At 38.2% G+C, this 19,251-nt stretch overlaps 1 protein-coding gene across 2 annotated transcripts in view; it reads left to right on the top strand.

Moving 5' to 3' along the window:
• Positions 1 to 1,107: 1,107 nt before the first annotated feature.
• Positions 1,108 to 19,251, top strand: part of BMP5 (bone morphogenetic protein 5) — a 54,632-nt gene continuing 36,488 nt past the window's right edge. The window contains exons 1-2 of one of the 2 annotated variants that reach the window (XM_014948584.1): positions 1,108 to 1,327; positions 1,941 to 2,308. In XM_014948584.1, the coding sequence (XP_014804070.1) occupies positions 2,059 to 2,308 (250 nt within the window). In that variant the 5' untranslated portion in view covers positions 1,108 to 1,327; positions 1,941 to 2,058. Of the gene's footprint in view, positions 2,309 to 19,251 lie in introns of both variants that reach the window. The other variant, XM_014948583.1, reaches the window with a different exon arrangement.

Genomic DNA, 19,251 nt, shown 5'->3' with positions numbered 1-19,251 from the left:
CCTGGCTTCTTAGGGTGTGACTATACTTGCTGTCACACTCCCAAGTTTACTCAAGAACCGTGTGATTCGCTGAGTAAGTGCTAGTTATATAGAGAGAAAACCTGAGGGGATGATTTTTATATAGCTTGTGTTTTCCTCAATGTCATGTATTAACATTTTTTGTCCTTATTTTCTCCCCTTCATCAAAGAAAAGTCTCCTCAAGATGGAAGGCAAATTATAGGAGTGGGGGAAATGACCACCAATAATCTGAGCAATACGAAATTTAACACAGTGATTTTGCTTTAGTGAGAGGAAAACACCCGTTGCTGACTGTCATAAAATTCTAAGCCGAACCCTAACTTCATGGGCAGCAGCTTTAAAATCTGTTTAATATAACTTATTTTTTCAGTTAAGCTGTTTCTTTCTCCAGTTAATAATAGGCTGTGGAATTAAACCTTAGCTTTTGATATTTACTGGGAAATGTAGTATGGCGATTTATGAGTCAAAATGTACTTTGAATAAATTATCATTGCAAATTACAGTTTATGAAAGTTGTGACTATAACCATAATTACACCATTGGCTCTGCACTACTTGAAATCTCGCTTGCTGAATAAATTTGTTTTCATTCAGATTGCATTCCTGACATTTTTAGAAAAGAGTGAATCAAGCCCCACCGACAAAATTTCCTACAGAGTTTATTAAAAAGGTCACCTTTGTTTGCCAAACTTACCTAAAATCTAAACATTTCTAGAATTAATGAGATGCTATTTTAGTCTGTTATGAGAGTTTCCTACTCAAGTTTACTAACCCATAGGCTCATAAGGAGACTCACAAGAGCTTCCACATTACGCCGTGCCTTTAGCTATCTGTGTACCCTAAACTTCTTAAAGTTAAAATTGATTCTGTGAGCTGCTGGGGGGAAAAAAAACAACAAAAAAACCGCTGATAGCCAAAATTAGGTATATTACTGTCAGCTGGGGGGGAGCTGAGGGGGGGGAGAGGTTTAAAGCTCTGTCTGGCAAGAGAAGGGTTAAGGACTTTTTTGCTATACCCGTTTCAAATTACAATGAGAAGCCTCTTCTTTCCCAGCAGGGTTGTGCTTACATTAGTCTTTAGATCTCTCTTGAAGAGAGCTGTTATATTTGTGCCTGCTAGAGTTGGAAATAACAGCTCAGAAGCTGAAAAGGGTTGAATGGATTTACAGAAGGGCTTTTTTGGCGAGTAAATTCATGGCAACACAGTAATTTGATTAGTACACGCTTTAGAATTACTTTACACTCAAGCGATGCCAAAGATGTTAAAGTTATCACCAGGCTGCTGGACAAATATGTGTTACACCACCAAGGTACTGATCAAGACAAATCTGTGACTCAGGATTTTATCTTGGGAAGAGCGCAAGGTGTACGAAGAACTCAGAATAACGAGGGACGATAACTCTGGGAACTACAATGTGTCAGAAGAACAGCTCTTGCTAATACAGCTCCCCACCAAAGACCTGGTTATCTAAGGTTTATATAGGAATGCCTAGGTCAGCTGACAAAATACTGGTCTTCTGCTCCATAAATGCAGAAAAAACGATAACAACAGTGGAAAATTGGAAGTCTGAATTTCAGCTTTCTTAGAAATAACTGCAACCTGACACATTCCATAATATTTAAACAGGGTGGGGGGAGAGAAATCACCAAAGATGTTACGTTTAGAGATGACATTGACATGAAGAATAGGTAAATTTTGTTTTTCAGCCACTGGGAAAGCAGACCTCGTAGGAACTCAGAACAAGTAGGAGAAAAAGATTTTTTTTTTTAATTTTTTTTTTTTTCCTTGTTCTTTTTCTTTTCAAAGATGAACCTAACTGCGCTCAAAGCTTTCGTGGGCTTGCTCTGGAATTGCTGGGTTCTGGTGGGTCACGCACAGGGAGGTTTAGGAGACAATCATGTCCATTCGAGTTTTATTTACAGGAGGCTGCGGAACCATGAGAGAAGGGAGATTCAGAGAGAGATTCTCTCTATCCTGGGTTTACCTCACAGACCCAGACCATTTTCACCAGGAAAGCAGGCTTCTTCTGCACCCCTCTTCATGCTGGACCTGTATAATGCCATGACAAATGAAGAGGACACTGAGGAGCTGGAGTATTCACTGAAGGGATCAATGGCAGGGGAGAGCAGAGGGATACGGAAAGGATACCCTGCCTCTCCAAATGGATATTCGCGGAGAATACAATTATCTCGCATGACCCCCCTGGCCACACAGAATCCTCCCTTAGCCAGCCTGCACGACACCAACTTTCTGAATGATGCTGACATGGTCATGAGCTTTGTCAATTTAGGTAGGTGAAAAATTTTTTTTCTGTTTCTGCTCTCTTTGACAAACTGGTAGCCTGATCTGGAGAGGGGCAAATCTCTCGGCCGGACCGTATAACCTGGTTCTAAAACGGCAGGACTGGGCACGGGCTGCTGTGCCACTGGAAAAAGAAAAGTCGTACTGAAGGTAAAGTAGCTACGTTGTAGGTGGCCACGGAAAAAGATTTTTCTCACTGTTTATATAAAGTCAGTTTCTATAACTCCCCTCTGCTGGCTTCTGTTTTCTTTCTTTCATTGATGTAATGAAAATTCTAGCCTTAGGCCAACTAACTCCTTTTTTTTTTTTTAAATCTCAAAAAATCAAACACTTATGCCTATTGCTTGGTTATTTCCCTCACTGGTTTGCTTAAAGCTCAGACGTGAACAAACATCAGTTGGTGATGTTTTAAAGCCTAGAATGTTATGAAAAGGGAAAAGTTAAGCCATTTCCGAAAAAGAAAAAAAAAAAAAGAAAAAGATTTCTTAGGTTATGTAGTGGTTTTTTTTTTTCTGTTGGTAAGAGTCACAGTTTTATTATCTTTTCAGCTGGATGGCTGGTTTTTTAAATAATCTGTTGCTGTTTCTTTGTTATTTCTATTTAATAACCACAGACTGTGTTTTATTATACTGCCATGGTGCTCAGAATCTGCAATGGTTCTTATTTTCTGTGTCATAAATAAATTAAATAACAAGTAGAGTATTAAACACTAGAAACATGCAAGAAAAGAATGCTTTTGAAAATCATATCAAATCAGACACAGAAACTGATAAAACTAAATTATATTGGCTTCTGAGTATAATAAATATACTTACCAGTTATGTTGTGGTTAAAAAAGCAGCTACAGATTTGCTTAATAGAAGGAAACTTGAATCTCATTAAGAAAGCTGCAAATAAATCATGAAATGTATTTACTATTTTTATAAGTATTTTAAATGCTGTAGGACTCATAAAGTTAGCTAAAAAAAACCTTCTTGTTTGATCTGAATAACAAGAGATTTAATTGAGAACTTGAAGTTTCTCAGTAAGCTGGTACAAAATCTGATGAATCCTTGCTTTCCAGGATAATACTTTCTGTAGAAACTTTTTAAACAATGGCACATTTTCTGAAATACCTTCAGATTATCACACACGTTCTGTACCTTTTATGTCTACCAGGTCTTTAATCCCTGCTGCAGGATTAAAATTGTTTCCAAACACTAAAACCCTCAACAACTTGGATTTTTAGGAAAATGATACCATAGAGTTTAGTTGCTGTAATAATAAAATTACTTCTCTTTAGTTACGTTGCAGATAAGGAGGTGTGCAATTCAGAGATCTTTTTCCTTAAGAGTAACATATGTCCACAACTCTAAACACATTTGCTTGTTGCTCTTGCTCTTGAAATAGCAGACTAGAAAAAAATGAAATCTTATGTTTGAAAATGTGTTGCTCATCCTTAAGAAAGAGTTACATATTGTCTGTGTATTACTTCTGAGTTATCATTGTATGCCTCGATTTACCCAGGGTATCTGGACTCAGCTGAATTTAAAATGGCAATGTTGTAAGGGAAATAGGAAATGCTCGGATCTCCTAAGCATTAGGCAAAGCCCTGATCCGGCAAAAATTTTCCTTGTGTGTCCTGAGAAATGCCCTCAGTAAATATGCCTCAGACCATTTCATCAGTGGCCCAGAGGACTATTTACATGGGACCTAGCCTTTGATTTCATTAAATGTCTTCGATTTCATGAGGACTTCTTGCAGAGCATGAGTAGAAGACTTTGAAGGTTCAGTGTCAGATATGTCCTAGCCTGATCCTTCTGCGTTTCCCCAGCCAAAAACCCTCTCTGGAAGAATGCAAATTTCCACTGAGTATCTTACCTTGACTGGGAAGTTTCTAATATTTGTCTCATTTTATTGGGACGACGGTGTTGCCTTAAGAAAGTAATTTTGAGAAGCTAAACTGTATCTTGCATTTCTAAACTGTGAAAATTGGGGGGGAGATGCTTTATTTTTCTAGTGATTATGATTGATAGACACCATTAACTTATAAAAAAACCCACTGTGTAAATACCAAGTTTTGTTTGGTTTCTGTGCAATTAAAATGTGTCTCAGCCCTAAGTGAGTCTAAACCCTAATTCACTTTAAATGCCCTTCCATCCATGCTGGATATTGTGGTTTATCACACATTCTGCCGTGTAACATGCGTAAGAAATATTGATGGCTCATGTAGATTAGCCTCAACAGTTTTATTAAACAATCCTATGTTTCAGTATAATTAACATAAAAATGAAATAAATCACAGAAGCAGGTAACCATTTTGTATGATTTATGCAGCATAAGACCGTGACAGATGAGGGCAAGCTCTTTTAATGTACAATGGGGAAAAATATGCAGTGATAAGTGAATGCTAACACTGTACCTGAAAATCAATAAATGCTGATGCAGCACAGTAATAACTCAACTGGTTTTAGATTTGAAGCCTCAGTCAACTTGCATCAAATTAATCTGCTCTGGAAATAGCATGCAACATGTTCATGCTTGCACACCGTTAATTACATAAAGTGTAATTATAAAGCTTTATTAATCATCGTGATATTTTAAATTGAAACTTTTGTATATGGTTGTAGCCAGTTATAATAATTTAAGACATATATTTTAAAACAAGAAATATGTCGCTGAGATGTTGGGTAGGAATTATTAAGCATAAGCTTGAAAAGGCTGAATAAGATTAAAGTAAAAAAATAGACAAGGACAAATAATTTTATGTTAAAGAAGAAGAATTGAAACTGATATGCTAATTTTGACAAAAATCTACTTGTCAGAGTTGCAACAACCTCACTTTGAAAAACAAATTTAAAAAATAATCATCAAGGGAACTGCAATTATAATTCTGTCAAGCAACCAGGGAGAAAAACAAGACTGCATTTACTTGTCCTGAAGTTAAAATTGTAAACACCTGCTCTTTATCCTGGAATTTATACCAGAATTTCCGTCTCTTTCTTTCTTGAAAGATACGACAAGACAGAGACTGTATCTTGTCCTGTATTTTGTATAAGGCTGTGTGCGTTGGCAGCTCTCCATAAATATTGATGAGTGTAACAGAAGAGTTAACTGGGGTTGCTCCAGCAGTCAAAGAATAAATCCTGCACTAAATACACTGGGGTTTTTGAAGATCTGATTATATCACCTACAAGTTCAGGACTTTGTTTTCCTCACTGGGTGTTTTTTTGCCCTGTTGTTATATTTTATTGTCTTTTTGCAAAGCCCTGACTGTTCAGAGTTCTGGCATCTTCTTTTTGGCCGGTCTCCCAAAATGACATATATAGGATACCCTGTTCCACAGAGAACAGGCAAATAATACTCATGGAGTCCTACTCACTTTTCTGCTCACTCAAAATTTAGTTAAGGACGGACTTTGTTAAGATAAATGTTAGTGTTCCCACTCTTCACCTCTCACCAAAAGAGCAGGATTGAATAAAAAAATACGTACATGACTGAGGTTTGGAGAAAAAGCAGCACTTTTATAAACTACATTTGAACATTTCAAGGACTGAATTTTCCATCAGCATCAAAATGATCATTAAATCCACTGTACTTAACTGTTCCTCCTCATGCATGGTCTATATTTTCATTTGTTTACAACACATCTGTACATTTTTCTCTAAATGGATTGCTGCATTTACTAAGCAACTCTGTTTTCTTTCTCCATATTTTCCTATGAATTGATATGAACTCTCTATAAGATAGGGGATAAATATATATACATTTTTATGTTGTGTTTCCTTTCTTATTATATATAATTAATTTCAAAAACTCAAATGTGAAGACAGCTATAAAATTTGTGACCCTGACCTACACATACTAATTTAAAGAAGGATGCAGTATTATGGACATTTTTTAAGTAACTGATACACCCCAGAAAGACACCTTTTCTTCTTCATATACAATACAATTCTGCAATCTTAATTATAATAATCTTCAACCTACACATGCTGTGATCAGTTCGTAAATCAGATGCTGAAATCAAAGGCAATTTTGCCTGTTTGAGGCACAGGCGACTGTTAGTATTTCTCCAGTTTCTCTCCCCCAAGTTTGTACACTGTCATGAAGATTATGTTCTTCTTTAAAACCTGAATCACTAAGCAAATACATAAATTCAAAAGATCTACAGCCCACCGTGTTCATCAGAGAATGCTGGCATGGCAGAGAACAACTTTTACACGACTACTTTGAGAAAGCTACCGTTCATCGATCCGCACCGAATACCTGTAAAAATATATTTTCGTTAAACATGGAAAAGAAAGGATTCCTAACTGCAATCAGACCTCGAGTGTACAAAGTAGCTGGTTTCTTAAATTAAACTAATTCAGTTTCTACAACCTTCTACTCACAGCTAACATATCATCAGTGAGGGATATGGAGTGCTAAGCTATAAAATGCCAGGAACTGTGGAAGGGGAGCTGGATTTGAAGGGTACACTCAAAAAGGCCTCAGGATCATTAACATCTCTCCTCAAAGCTTAGGAATGAGCACACTTTCTTTTTTTTCCTTTTCCACTGCATTTCAGATGTTGCTGTCTTAATTTTAACCTTACATGAATTTCCTTGGCTGTGGTACAGTTTTAGTCCCTTAAATGCAGGCTTCTAATGAAAATATTGACACAAGCTTAACCGAAGTGACGGAAATGGTGCTATTATCTTGCCTCGGACAGAGGGAGGCTATTACGGAGATAAAACTCTTAAATAACAAGTAGACCCCATGTCTTTAATTGAGGAATTGGATTAATACTGAGAAAAAATGAGAAAACATTTGTGAAGTTTTTTTTGAGTGGCAACCCAAAGTCAATAGCATGGCATTTTTCACTCTTTTACATAAAATTTAAAGCAAATTAGATCAAGCAGGTCTCATTTAATCTTCTCCCAAAGCGAAGATGCCGAGTGATTACTTGGCATCTTGAAATCCTGAGATTTTTTTCCCCTTAATGAAATTTCTGTCACCTAGTCAGTGAGCTGAACTAATTTGTTGTGTCCCAGGTATGCGATCAGGCATTAGAAATAACTATTAATGATGAAATAATTTAATATGAACAAATTAAATATTAAGACAGTTTTTTGCAAAATGGGTTTATTTATTTCTAGAACAAAAGGACTTTACCCATGGGATGACATTCCTTAAAAATCCTCACCCAATCCTTACAATTCATTAGGCAGTTTCAACCAATTTTTGTGTGATGACAGAGCAGGTTGTTATGGATTTTTTTAAATTTTGAGCAAGAAATATTCTCCATATTCCTTTTTTGAATTACACTACATGTGTTGTTTTATATTGAAATATTTTATATTTCCTTTGAAATCTCTCTTGTTACATGAACCTTATGAGCTATATAGCTCTACCTCAAAATAGGTTTGTGTGTGATCCATAAATATCATCTAACAAAATAATGTTTTTATAACTGTCAATTAATTTTTTTGCCAAAGTTAACACTTTAAATCCAAGTAAATTATTGTATCTACCCAGCCAAAAAAATGTCAAGCTCTCCATTAACTGGGGTATAAAACTGTCTGACTTTTCTTGCCGACAGATTTGAAAGAAATTGCAGATAACTGAAGAGAAACTGATTTAGCAGATGGTTAGACGTGCATGGTGAAAAGCTATATATATGTATGGATACATATAAATACATATTAGTATTAATATTTTTCCCATTGGGAAGAATGGCTGACCCGGTTCCGCTTCTTCTTTAGAAAGTGCTCCTTTCCAGACTAAACACAGACTTTGGGTGGGGTTGTGGGGATTGTATGTATTGTACAGTACATATTTTCCCAGGAAAACACAATCTCTGAGTGACTCTGGCTAGCCATGAAAGAGAAAGAGGGAGGCTTGCGGAGACTCCTCTGTGCAGAGGGTATTAGGGGAGGAATCCGCCTGCCATGGAGTGGATGGAGACCCTCTTGGTTCTCTTCCTAACACCCGGATTATTTGCTTAAATAGCAGGACTGCTTTGGCACATACATGATCTCCCACACTTGTTGCTCCTGTTATTATTTTCTCTGAATGTTAAATTATGCAAAGAATTTTACCATGGCTACCTGCCTACTTACTGCCTGAGTTATGGTGGTAATTACGACATGGGCAGTTCCTTTTTCTTCCCTTTTTTTAGCCACGGCAGTTTCTTTCAGCTTGCTTTCATAGGCCCACAGACTAATAGACTTTTGCAGAAAATTGATTGATTACAGTCTGATCATTCTAGGTGTCATCTGGTGTTTCCACGTAGCTGAGAATGAACAGTTTATGAAGTGCCAATTGCAGCCTCCAGCTAAAGAAAGGCTCCCCAGGGCTTCAGGAGAGCTCTGGCTGCTACCAGACTTTATAATTATTTCCCACACTTTTCCCCATCCTCTCCTCCTTGTCCGTTCCCTTGTCTCTAACCCCCGCCGTCTAGGCAGGGTCACTGAACTTTAATTTTATGTCCGTGGCATTTGGCTGCAGAAGGGATTAAAGGCCGAGAAGCGGTGAGACCAGGCGACGGGGCGGGAGATGGAGAGGGAAGGAATGAGAAGAAGCATGAGAGAAAAATGGCAAAGCACAGACCAAGCCCTACAGGGAGGACAGCCCTCTTCTTCTCGGTAGGCAACAGCCGACGCGCGGGGTTGGACCCAGACCTGCCGGGCATGGGAAAAGTTCACAGCAGAGAAAAGAGCCTCTGTAGGAACTGGTATTACTGGGAGGGTCAGTCCCGCTCCTCTGTGCCTCCCATGGAGCACGATGTTGTAGCACTGGAGCGTTTCCCAGGCTAGTAGAGTGGAGGGAAGACACTTAGAAAAGCAGAGGGAAGCTCATCGTGGTAGGGAGAAGGTGCGTAGGGACAGAGAAAGAGCAAATCGGAGAGAAAAGGAGGGAGAACGTGATAAACACAGACAAGGTGCAAATGAAAGATAAAATTACACTGAGTATAATTTTCTTCTGGTTAGTGTTACAGGTGAAGGAAGCAGTTTTCTTCTCAATCTCTGGTGGCAGAGCGACTACCTCAACCTCCCTGGGCACTCGGCTCCCCGGGCAAACTTTTCGTCCTTGCAAAATAAAATGCATCTTCCACCCCCTTGGCCCCCCCAATATGTGTGTGCAGGGAGTACACAGACGGGCTACTAACATTTGCAGCCATAAATAACCTAGAAGCTAGCTTTTAAAAACCGCAGGTTAAAGGATGAGGGCTGCCATGACGCACACAGAGAGGCTGAGATCAGAGGAGCAGCTAAAAGGGGTCGGGAGAAACAATGAATCCCCTTGTTCTGACTCAAATTTATGAGTGCTCCATTGCACCTAAAGTTCATATTTTATTGGGTAGGCCATGGGGTTTCCCCATTTGCTCATCTCTTAAAATAACACCCCTGGTTAAAATTTCCTATAAAACACAGAAATGCTACAGCAGGCAGAACTTGTCAACCCTGACAACTACATTATTTAAGTTTGTGGGTGGGGTACACCAAGCAGGAGCCGGTTTGTGTTTTGTACTGAATTATGAATTTGTTTCTGCATACAAAAAATGACTGTAAAACAAGTAGAAAATGAGAGGTTTTACAGCTCAGCTCTCCACTTTGAATCTTCCCACTGGTATTGAGAGATGCTCCAAAAGGTGAATCTAAATGCTTAGTTCCCAGATCTTTTTGAGCACCAGCTCCTGTGCAATAGATCAAGAACTTGGCTTTATCAGCTGCTGTTATACAACTCAGTGGCATGTGTGGTACCTTGCCAGAACATGGCTTTAATTTTTTTCCCACTGCAATTCAGGGCAAACTGAAGACAACAGTTATTATTAATGGGTCAGAGCCTAGAAAACTTATTGGGACATCTAGCGATGGTACATGATATATATCCATAGCTGATAACCGGTGGCTTTGGAGAAGGAAGACTCCACCTAGCTCTCTTTTTGGAAGGCAATCAGGAGGAGATAGGAATTTGAATATTCAAAGCTTCTGGTAGGTTTATTTTTATCTAACCTAGCAATAGTATCCATTCAGACCCCACAAGAACCTAAGGGTCTTTTCCAGCCTTAGTGATTCTGTGATTCTATCCCTTTGTAGACTGTGTCTATTAAGTGAAACTACTGTTGTTCTAATTCTCATGTATTTGACTGTAGCCAAATTAATGAAGCTTTATTCATATTATCTGGAAAAACTGTACCCATAATCCAGAGTAAGTATTATAAATTAATTTATTATAAATCAATTTGTCTAGGCATATCCATTTAAAATATCCTTCTTTTTTTTTTTTTGTAAAGTGAGAGAGAAATATAGGGGGGGCATTCAACTGTAAGGTACTTCAAAATAATTTCAAAATGATACTGTGTTGAACTTTTACAATATGGATGGCATCAATTTGGGAGGCAGAGGTGTTAAATTCTGTCCTGGCAAGCCTAGACTATAGAGGAGGAAAAAGCAGGAACACTGAATGATTTGTCAGTCTGATTTTGGAGCAGCGGGTAGATGGCACCTATAGGTACTTGGTGCCTGGAGCCATGGGGTTCTAGTGGTACGGTTTGAGAAGACATTAGCTGAGAAATCCAAAAAATGGGCAAACAGTAGAGTGGATGATAAAGCCATGAGAGTGAGAGCAAGCACAGCGTACAACCCCACGACAGCTGTAGTTTTTGTGGTGATTTTTGATGGCTGAGACCCAGCAGGAACACAGCTTTGGGGAGGTTGCTCCCAAGCTTACCTCAGCTGGGGTATCTGTCAATAACTACAAGTTATAACATGCTAGTCATCCTGCAGGATAATCTGCTACTCCTGACCAGGTTATCTGGCTGCCTTGTACATGAAATGTGCCCCAAATGTTTTGCAGTGAGCCTATTCCACCCCTAGCCCAGCCTAAACCTGAAAGTCAGAGTGAAATCTCTGAGCAACCAAATAGGAAAAACCTGAAGAGCCTCAGATAGAGAATGAAAACAGTGTACCTCACCAATTCACAAAATGAGGATGGGTAGGTGTTTCTGTGTTCATTTTCACTTCTCTGCACTCTCACTCTGACCTTGTAGAGCACTGGAATAGCTTCTTCTTATGAAGCCTCTTTTTACACTGGCTGGGCACTCTCTAAAATACCTTGATCCTAAGGGCTTCCCAACACCTTGTGTTTCCTCATAGGGATCTTAAGCATTATTTTAGAAAGGGCTAAAAAACCCCTTCTATAAGGGCAACAAGTCTATTTACAGATCGTTTCACAAAATAATGAAAAAGAAAAAGAAACAGTGGAATTAAAGCACCAAATATGAGCTTTGAGATCTGGTGCAATGGAGAGATGACGTGTGGTTAGTCTAGCTCTTGTTCTCAGAATATAGATTTGTGCCTCTCTGAGGCATGTGTGCATGCATATCAGCCTGTGTGCATGGCTTTGTGTGTGTAATATAGAAAGCCCTTAAGTTTTAGTCATTGGGATTTTTTCCCCCTTAAATCATAATATTCTTTCCCATCAATACTGTGTGGCTTTAGCAGCCCTGACCTTTCAAGCTGCCTGTTTGGGCCAGTGTTTATCAGATGACCGTTTGACCTCCTTGTTAATTGTACTTAATTACATCCTGTTGTAACATTTTGAAATAAGGAGGAGAGTTTATGGATCTGCTCCAAAGAGCTGAAGAGTAAAACAGCAGCAGAATTCAGTGGTATGAGGTGCTGAGTAATCCCATAGTTAGGTCAGTAAGATCTCTGCCCTGTTCCTTTGGTTGCAAATTTGGGTCCTTAAATCCCTCCTTTTCCATTGAGGATCCTTGATACTTCTGAGAATAAAATCACAAAATTTTCTTTGTTCTGAGAAGGGCTTCTCCTCTCCAATTCTCAGCTTGGAGCTTTCTCCAAAGAGATCAAGGAAGGAGTGAGAGGCCTATCAACAGTACTGCAAGGGCCAAAGTTCACATACGATGATCTAAAAGAGACAAGCCTCTTTGCCATAAATGATGTCTCCATGGGTTTCCAAAACTTCAGAGTTCCTTACGCTTCCACAGAATTGCGAGTTCCCATGAGCTTTGTGGTAGTTGTATAATATTTGCCCTGAGATCTTCTGTGCATTGGTGATTTATGGGCACATCTAAGGTTTCATTAAAGAGCAGCAATTATCCCTTATAGTTGCAGAAGAAACAAAATGAAAACAAATCAACATCCAGAAACAGATGCAGTTCTTGAAAATGGGCACTCTAAAGGCTCGGAAAGCGACTTCAAGCACTTTTTATTTTATAATGCTTGTCATATAGCTGATGGCTTTTGAAACACATGGGTTTGACCGTAGAGCTTCTCTTCTCACTAAAGACAAGATACATATATATGTTTCTCTGCTGTCGTTGTTCCATAGTTCACTTTCCACACACTTGGTTTATAAGATTAGAGTAAACTTGATTTCCTAAAACGAATGAAGACAAAAAGGAATAGAAGCTATAAAATTATTAATACCAAGTGAAAAATCTAGTCCCTAGACTTTAAGGATCACAAGGCAAAAGAATATGCCTTCAATTTTATTTTATTAAAACACTGACAATTAGACTCATTGGAGAATGAAGTGCCATGAAGAATTAATTGCTTGTAGTAGTAAACTACACATAATTATGGCATTATTGTAAAAGGTTTATCACTGAGCATGAGTCATATTCTAGATAAAAAAGACAAGTTATTAGTGCAGTGTTGTGAGACCCTAGGCTGACACAGTACTGCCCATGATTATCACTGTGAAGGGAACAGTATGCTTGGGAAATGCTAATAATATGTACTAAGTCTTTAAGGTAGTGGTGGTTAAACCTACAGTTCAGCTACACACAATTGCATTTGCCTAGTTAATGGTTTTTAAAGTTACAAGCTTCTACGATTAGAAATAGAACTCGAATTTGCTGAATAGCATAGTAAGTTATTCAGAAGGCCATAGTGTTTGGTGTTAAGCAATAGTAAGTGTAACTGAAATAATACAATTAAATATGATGACTTTCGAGGAGGCCTGCTTATTTTTCAGAATTTTGAGAGGTACGTGTAATGTGACACAATATAGTACTGTTTATCAAAGTAGTTTAAAATTAGATATTATTTCAGGATAAAGTTCTTTCTTCTCTTAGATTCTTTGGTGTGCTTCTTTACTAATGTCATCTTACAGTTCTGAAGATGAGTATCTACTTTAACCACATAGGTCTTCAAAAAGTAATTTTTTTTCATCGCTTCTGAAACTATTGAATTAATAATCATGTTTACTGAGGCTGCATATCATAATGAGATCACATGTACAAGGAGATTAATTTTTATATATATAAAATTTTAATTTGTATAAATATATTTAAAACAATATGTTGTAAAATCTATAAACATATATAAATCATTTATATATATAGTAATGGAAAATCTGGAGACAGTTTACACTATAGAGCAAACACCAAGTAGATGGAGTTCATGTTGCAATTCACTGGGGCAGAATGGAGGGAGCAATGTCATTAAGATTAGCAATATATTGCCCCAATTTTGGTTTCCCAGCAGTTGTGTTTTGCTTTCTCCGTATTTGTATGTATTCTTTAGGAATGGAAAAATACAGAGGCTGTGCTTACTAGCACGTGCGTGTGTACAGGAGAGACCTGATGCAAAAGGGGTTCATCACAGGACTCCAATCAACAAAACAAGCACACGTGTGAACTGAAAAATTGACTCTGTGGGCACAACTCCCGAGTAAGTTAAGACCTGTTCATCCTGTGTTTACATTGCTATCTGCTCCCGTCCAGGAATTAAGCTTCTTTTATTAACATTATGTCATCTTGGGTCAATGAGATTTACCATGGACCCCGTTAAACCGTTCTGCTTCAGCTTGTCTGCAGGTAAGGAGTGTGCTCTCATCAAAATGGGAACAAAATCAAGCCTCCAGAAGAAAAGACTGCAATGATTGCAGTTGTGGGCAATAGATGGTTCTAAATTACCTGAGAAAAGAGCCTATCACCAAAGGTTAGGGCAGTAGTCACTTCTAGCTGGAGTTGAAACAAAGGTTTAGAGCAAACATCTGCAAAGTCAAAGGCTGTTCAGATGCTGCAAAATGCATGTCAATTTTTCTAAACGGTGTTGTACCAAAAAGATTGCATTTGAAATAAAAGCACAATGTTAGTGGTCAGGTTTCCACTCCTTGCTCATTCTTAACCTCTGCTTAGAAGGAGACCCAAATTTGTCTGAGACATCAGCTTAAATATTAGGGGTGGAGAGAAGCCAGTATTGTATAATAGGAGCTTCAGGAGACCATCTTTGCTGTTCCAGAGATGTGTTACACCTACAGATACCTCCACAATCAGCCTGAATATTGTGTTTGTAAGTAACTTGGCGAGGAATGTAAAAAATGCAGTCCCAGGTGGAGTAACAGTGAAAATTAAGGAATGATATGATCATGTCCATAGTCCTGGGCAACCATTTCTAGGTGGCCCTGCTTGAGCAGGGGGCTTGGAGCAGATGACCTTCTGAGGTCCCTTCCAACCTCAGTCATTCTGTGACTCGGTTATAGAGTGGTTAGAGACAAGGAGGATCTTACTCTTGTCTTGTACGTTGACATCAATCATTCCCAGTTCTTTTTTTTTCTTGGAGTGGGGTGACAACCTTGCTCAGACAAGCGTTGGACGAACAGTTCTGTGTGCTCAAAATGCCATGCTTTTTCTTTCTACTTGGGAAACCTTTCCTGTTTTTGATGCCATTTTTAGACTCCTGTGTCTCCTTTCCCAAGCCTATTCAAAGTAACCTACTGTGAGGGATCACCACCTATTGTCGTGTTACCTGGAGATAATTTGGGCTCTTTTCTGGCACAAATATTTTTTGTGAAGAGTGCTTTTCCTTTCCTTTGGCAGTGCAGGTGTAATGGCTAGATGGCCAACCCAGAGATCTTTTAATTCACTAACAAGCAATGGGTTTCTGCTCTGAAAGAGGGTCGAAGCGTTCATTAACTTTGGTAAGATTTAAGTTTCTTTCAAGATGTTTTTTTTTCCTTCTTGATGAGGGGATTTATTCCACGTGCAAGGTTAGATGTGGGTGAAATAATCTCTGTGAGAATAAATCATGATGAGATTAGACTACCAGAGCTGCAGAGGAGAGGGTGCGGCTTGAATCAGTCTCACAAGCTGTTAAAATCACAGCCAGCTCTCAAACCGGCTGTTAAAACCTGCGTCTGAATGTGCCGCTCCTCCCCATCGCTGCCCGGGTCCCCTGGCTGCTCTTCCTCCTCATCTTCCTCCTGTTTGCCCCTGAGTGTAATGTCTGGAAGGGCCCCATCCTGCTGTGTTTCTGGTCCCATAACTCTGTTTCTCAGCACCACTACTTAGGCTCTCCTAGGTGGGCCCCTGGTGTTGGCCAACAGGAAGGATGCACAGGGCAAACCTTTCAAAATGTGGGCTGACGATTTCTACAGGATGAAATTCCAACCTCTTTACATTTTTCATTTTTAAGGTGATTGGCTCAGTTAGTACGGTGATTAGCCCAGTATACCTGTAGGCACATAAAACAAAAATCTGAGGAAATCTGAATTCGTTTGAGCCATGCTGAGATGCTACATACGTACATGGCCTGTAATCAGCTATGTTTTGCAAATGAATTTAATATCCTATCTATAACACAGCACATCAAAATAATTTTAATTATATGTAATAACCATTTTTCTTGAGACGCTCTTGAGGGTTTCCTTCCTCATCGTCGTTACAGCTGGACTGTTTTTTATGGAACGTTTGGTCAGTGTTAATGGCTATGAGTAATATTAAAACACTCAGAAGTGAGCACAGCCTAAACAGAAAATAGTGCTTATCCCGTTGCATCCAGCTTGGCCCGCAGACACAACTTCCACGGAAGCATTTCTGACAAATTCCACAGCGGGTAATGGATGGAGTTCATTAGATGACATGTGCAAATGGGAAATGGCGGAGTGACTTGCCACCTCTGGGTGGAAGTGAGCAGGGGGTTAACACGAGCAGGAACTAAGGAGATGTGGGAAGACAGAATGGGCTTTAATGTTTAGCTTTTACCCCCCTGCCAGTTGCCCTATGATGATATATGCCCTTTCGCCCTTCTTGGAAGTTATGTTCCATCTGTATACTTTTACAGTGTCAAAACAGTTATAACTTACACCTATTTTCTGACCATTGGATCCCAGAGGTATAACTTTTGTTCCTATTCAGTTGCAGCTGAACCCAAGAGGGATCTTTTTTTTTTTACTGTCATTTGTTAACCTTGAGGTTGTGTTGATCTGACATCCTGACTTTCACACACAGTCAGAAACCTGGGAATAACTGTTAGTTTTCTTTGTGACGATCTATGATCAGAGAAAAACAAAATTAAATATGAGAAAAAACGGAAGTCTGTTGATAGAGAGTATCAAAATGTACTGGCTTTGCCAAAGCCCAGGCAAAATAGACATCATTGAAAATGCAGATAAAATTAACAGCCTCAGGCATGGTGATGTAAGGATTAGCTAATTTATCTATGTATCAGCTCAGAACTGCATAATACAGTAATCTTTCCTTTGATTTCTTTTATTCTTTCAAGTAAAGGTTTATTCATCACTGATGAAAACAAACACAATTAAAAACCTAGCGGATATTAATTTTAAAACAGGTATTTGTAATCGGAGTGCCTTTGTAATATAGTAATATTGGAGTGCCTTTGTAATATGTAATAAAACAATGAAGAAATCGGAGGGTTCGTCCTTGTTACATTCAAAATAGCAAACTGCACGTGATATTTTTCTTCTTTGCCTCTTCCCAAACCCTTGGTTGAGATGTTGCTCTCTTTTGGCACACGTTACTGCTGACAGCACAAAATAGATCTAAATATGACCTTTTTCTGTTAATCCTAGAGCTATGACTAGCTGGACTTTTAACTTTAAAATTTATAGAAGAAGATTCAGCTGAGATTCTACCACTGTTAGTAGAATTAAAAAGTGCATATATGCAGTGTATCTTTTGTTGTGCTTTGTGCTACATCTGAACAACTGGAGTGAAAGTTTTGTGTTTGGGGAGCTGAAGGATAAAGTGCATTACACTGCCGAAAACAGAAGAAAAATAAGATTTTGAGGAATCACTTGGTCAACTATCTTTTATATTAGGATCGTGATAATAACCAGGCTTAGATTCTCATAATTCTGTTCACTTCCAAAACTCAGTCTCTTTATTCTGGTTACTTATTCCTGCTGTTGCACTGGCCAGGACCGAACCAGCGTAATAAAAGCAGGGTGTTGCTCTTCCACTTATTATTCTGTATCAACAACTGAAAGCCTTCCAGCATTTAATTATTATTGGAGCAGCTGCAGCACAGCACTTGTTTTGACTTGTTGAGCAAGTGCATTTGACTTGGAAGACACAGAGAAGAATGAGCTGAATGAATAACACATGTTTACCAATGAATTTTTCAGCAAAACATTGGCTATTGAATGAAGACCAGCAATTTCATTAAAACGTCCATTTTCCCCATATTTCAGTGCGAAGTAACAAGAAGACATCATAGGTAATCTCCTGGTGTACAGAACACCTGGGAGATCATGCGTGAGAAAGCTGAGCTCAGTTATGCCTCTTTGGTCGAGGCATTTCTTTAGGTCTGGGCTTATAAAAGTTGCTGGCAGGCACTGGTATATACAGTTCCTGGGAACTCTTTTCTGCTCAGGGTGAATGCTGGGAGCTTTTAATTAAGTACTGAGCTCTAAATCTTCAAACAATTCATGAATTATTTTTTTTTTTCTTTTACATATACAGTTATATTCTACCATGTTTTTGTAACTTCCATTATTTGCCTAATTGCTGACTGCCACTTACTAAAGTTGAATACATTGCATGTATGCTTTCAGGGAATTGGAAAGCAGAAATCACACAATTTCAGAGTCCACCTTGATAATAATTTAGTGTTCCAAAATATTTTGACTTTTTCAAATACATATTTTGTTAATTGGTAAGAATCTAACATCTCATTGACTACAACGGCAAAATTAAAAACTTAGAATTTTAATAATAGAGCAGCGCTTTCCTTGTCATTCTCAAACAATGTCATACTAAATGCTTGGGTAAGATACATGAGTATTCTAACCTATTTTTTTATTAAGCATGGGATATTGAAATACATTTCTTCTATGAGAGATAAAGAAAGAAAACCAATATGTACTTGAAAAAAGTCCAGGCAATGTCGTCTTTTTTTTTTTTTTTTTTAATTTAAAATTATGGTTTTCCTTTTCGTTCTTGCTCTATTATTCTGTTGCAGTCAGTGAAGGTTTTCTCATACAGTTCAGTAATTCTGTGCAATTATGGAAGGGATATTCTACCATTAAAATCTGGATTCAATAAACAATAGATGATTTTTTATTTATTGAAACTGCCACTAGCTGCACAGTATTTCATCAAACAATTTCAAACTGTCCCTAATTTAGTTAAGCAAAATAGCCAAATGTTGCTCATTGATGTCAGTAACTGTCTGAAAATAAAGAATTTAGTGAAATAACTATAAATTTGCAGCAATATAACTTGTTTCAGAATCTGACCTATCAAGCTTTCTGCTTTGTATTTTAATAAGAAAGTATATTTTATGTGAAAGCAATTTACATCATTCTTTCAAAACCACATCTATAGTTACTTTAAATACAACCAGTCTAATAATAATAAATACAGAGAAACTCAAATATACAGCACTGCAATAAAGCAGTTCTTAAGGAACAGAACTGTTGGGAAAAAAAAAAAAAAGTTAAGTTTTTGCACACTTACCCTCCCTATTTAAGCAAAATTCTCACTGACTAAGGAAATAGTTTTGCCTCAGTCGGAAGGGGTTCAGATTTTGGATTAAGATTCTGACAACGAGTTTTGTGTTTAAGATATGTGTGAAATGCAGTTTTGGGGACCCCTACTCTCAATGTCTGCCTACACTTTTGTCTCAAGGGATCCTTATATGCCTGCTCTTGGGCTTTGAGTATGAGCTGATCCAGTTTGATTGGAGATGA

Source organism: Calidris pugnax, unplaced genomic scaffold (assembly GCF_001431845.1).
Source record: "Calidris pugnax isolate Ruff unplaced genomic scaffold, ASM143184v1 scaffold163, whole genome shotgun sequence".
Classification (NCBI taxonomy): domain Eukaryota; kingdom Metazoa; phylum Chordata; class Aves; order Charadriiformes; family Scolopacidae; genus Calidris; species Calidris pugnax.
The sequence above is the reverse complement of the archived record's forward strand: the minus strand, read 5'-3'. Positions and strand labels throughout refer to the sequence as shown.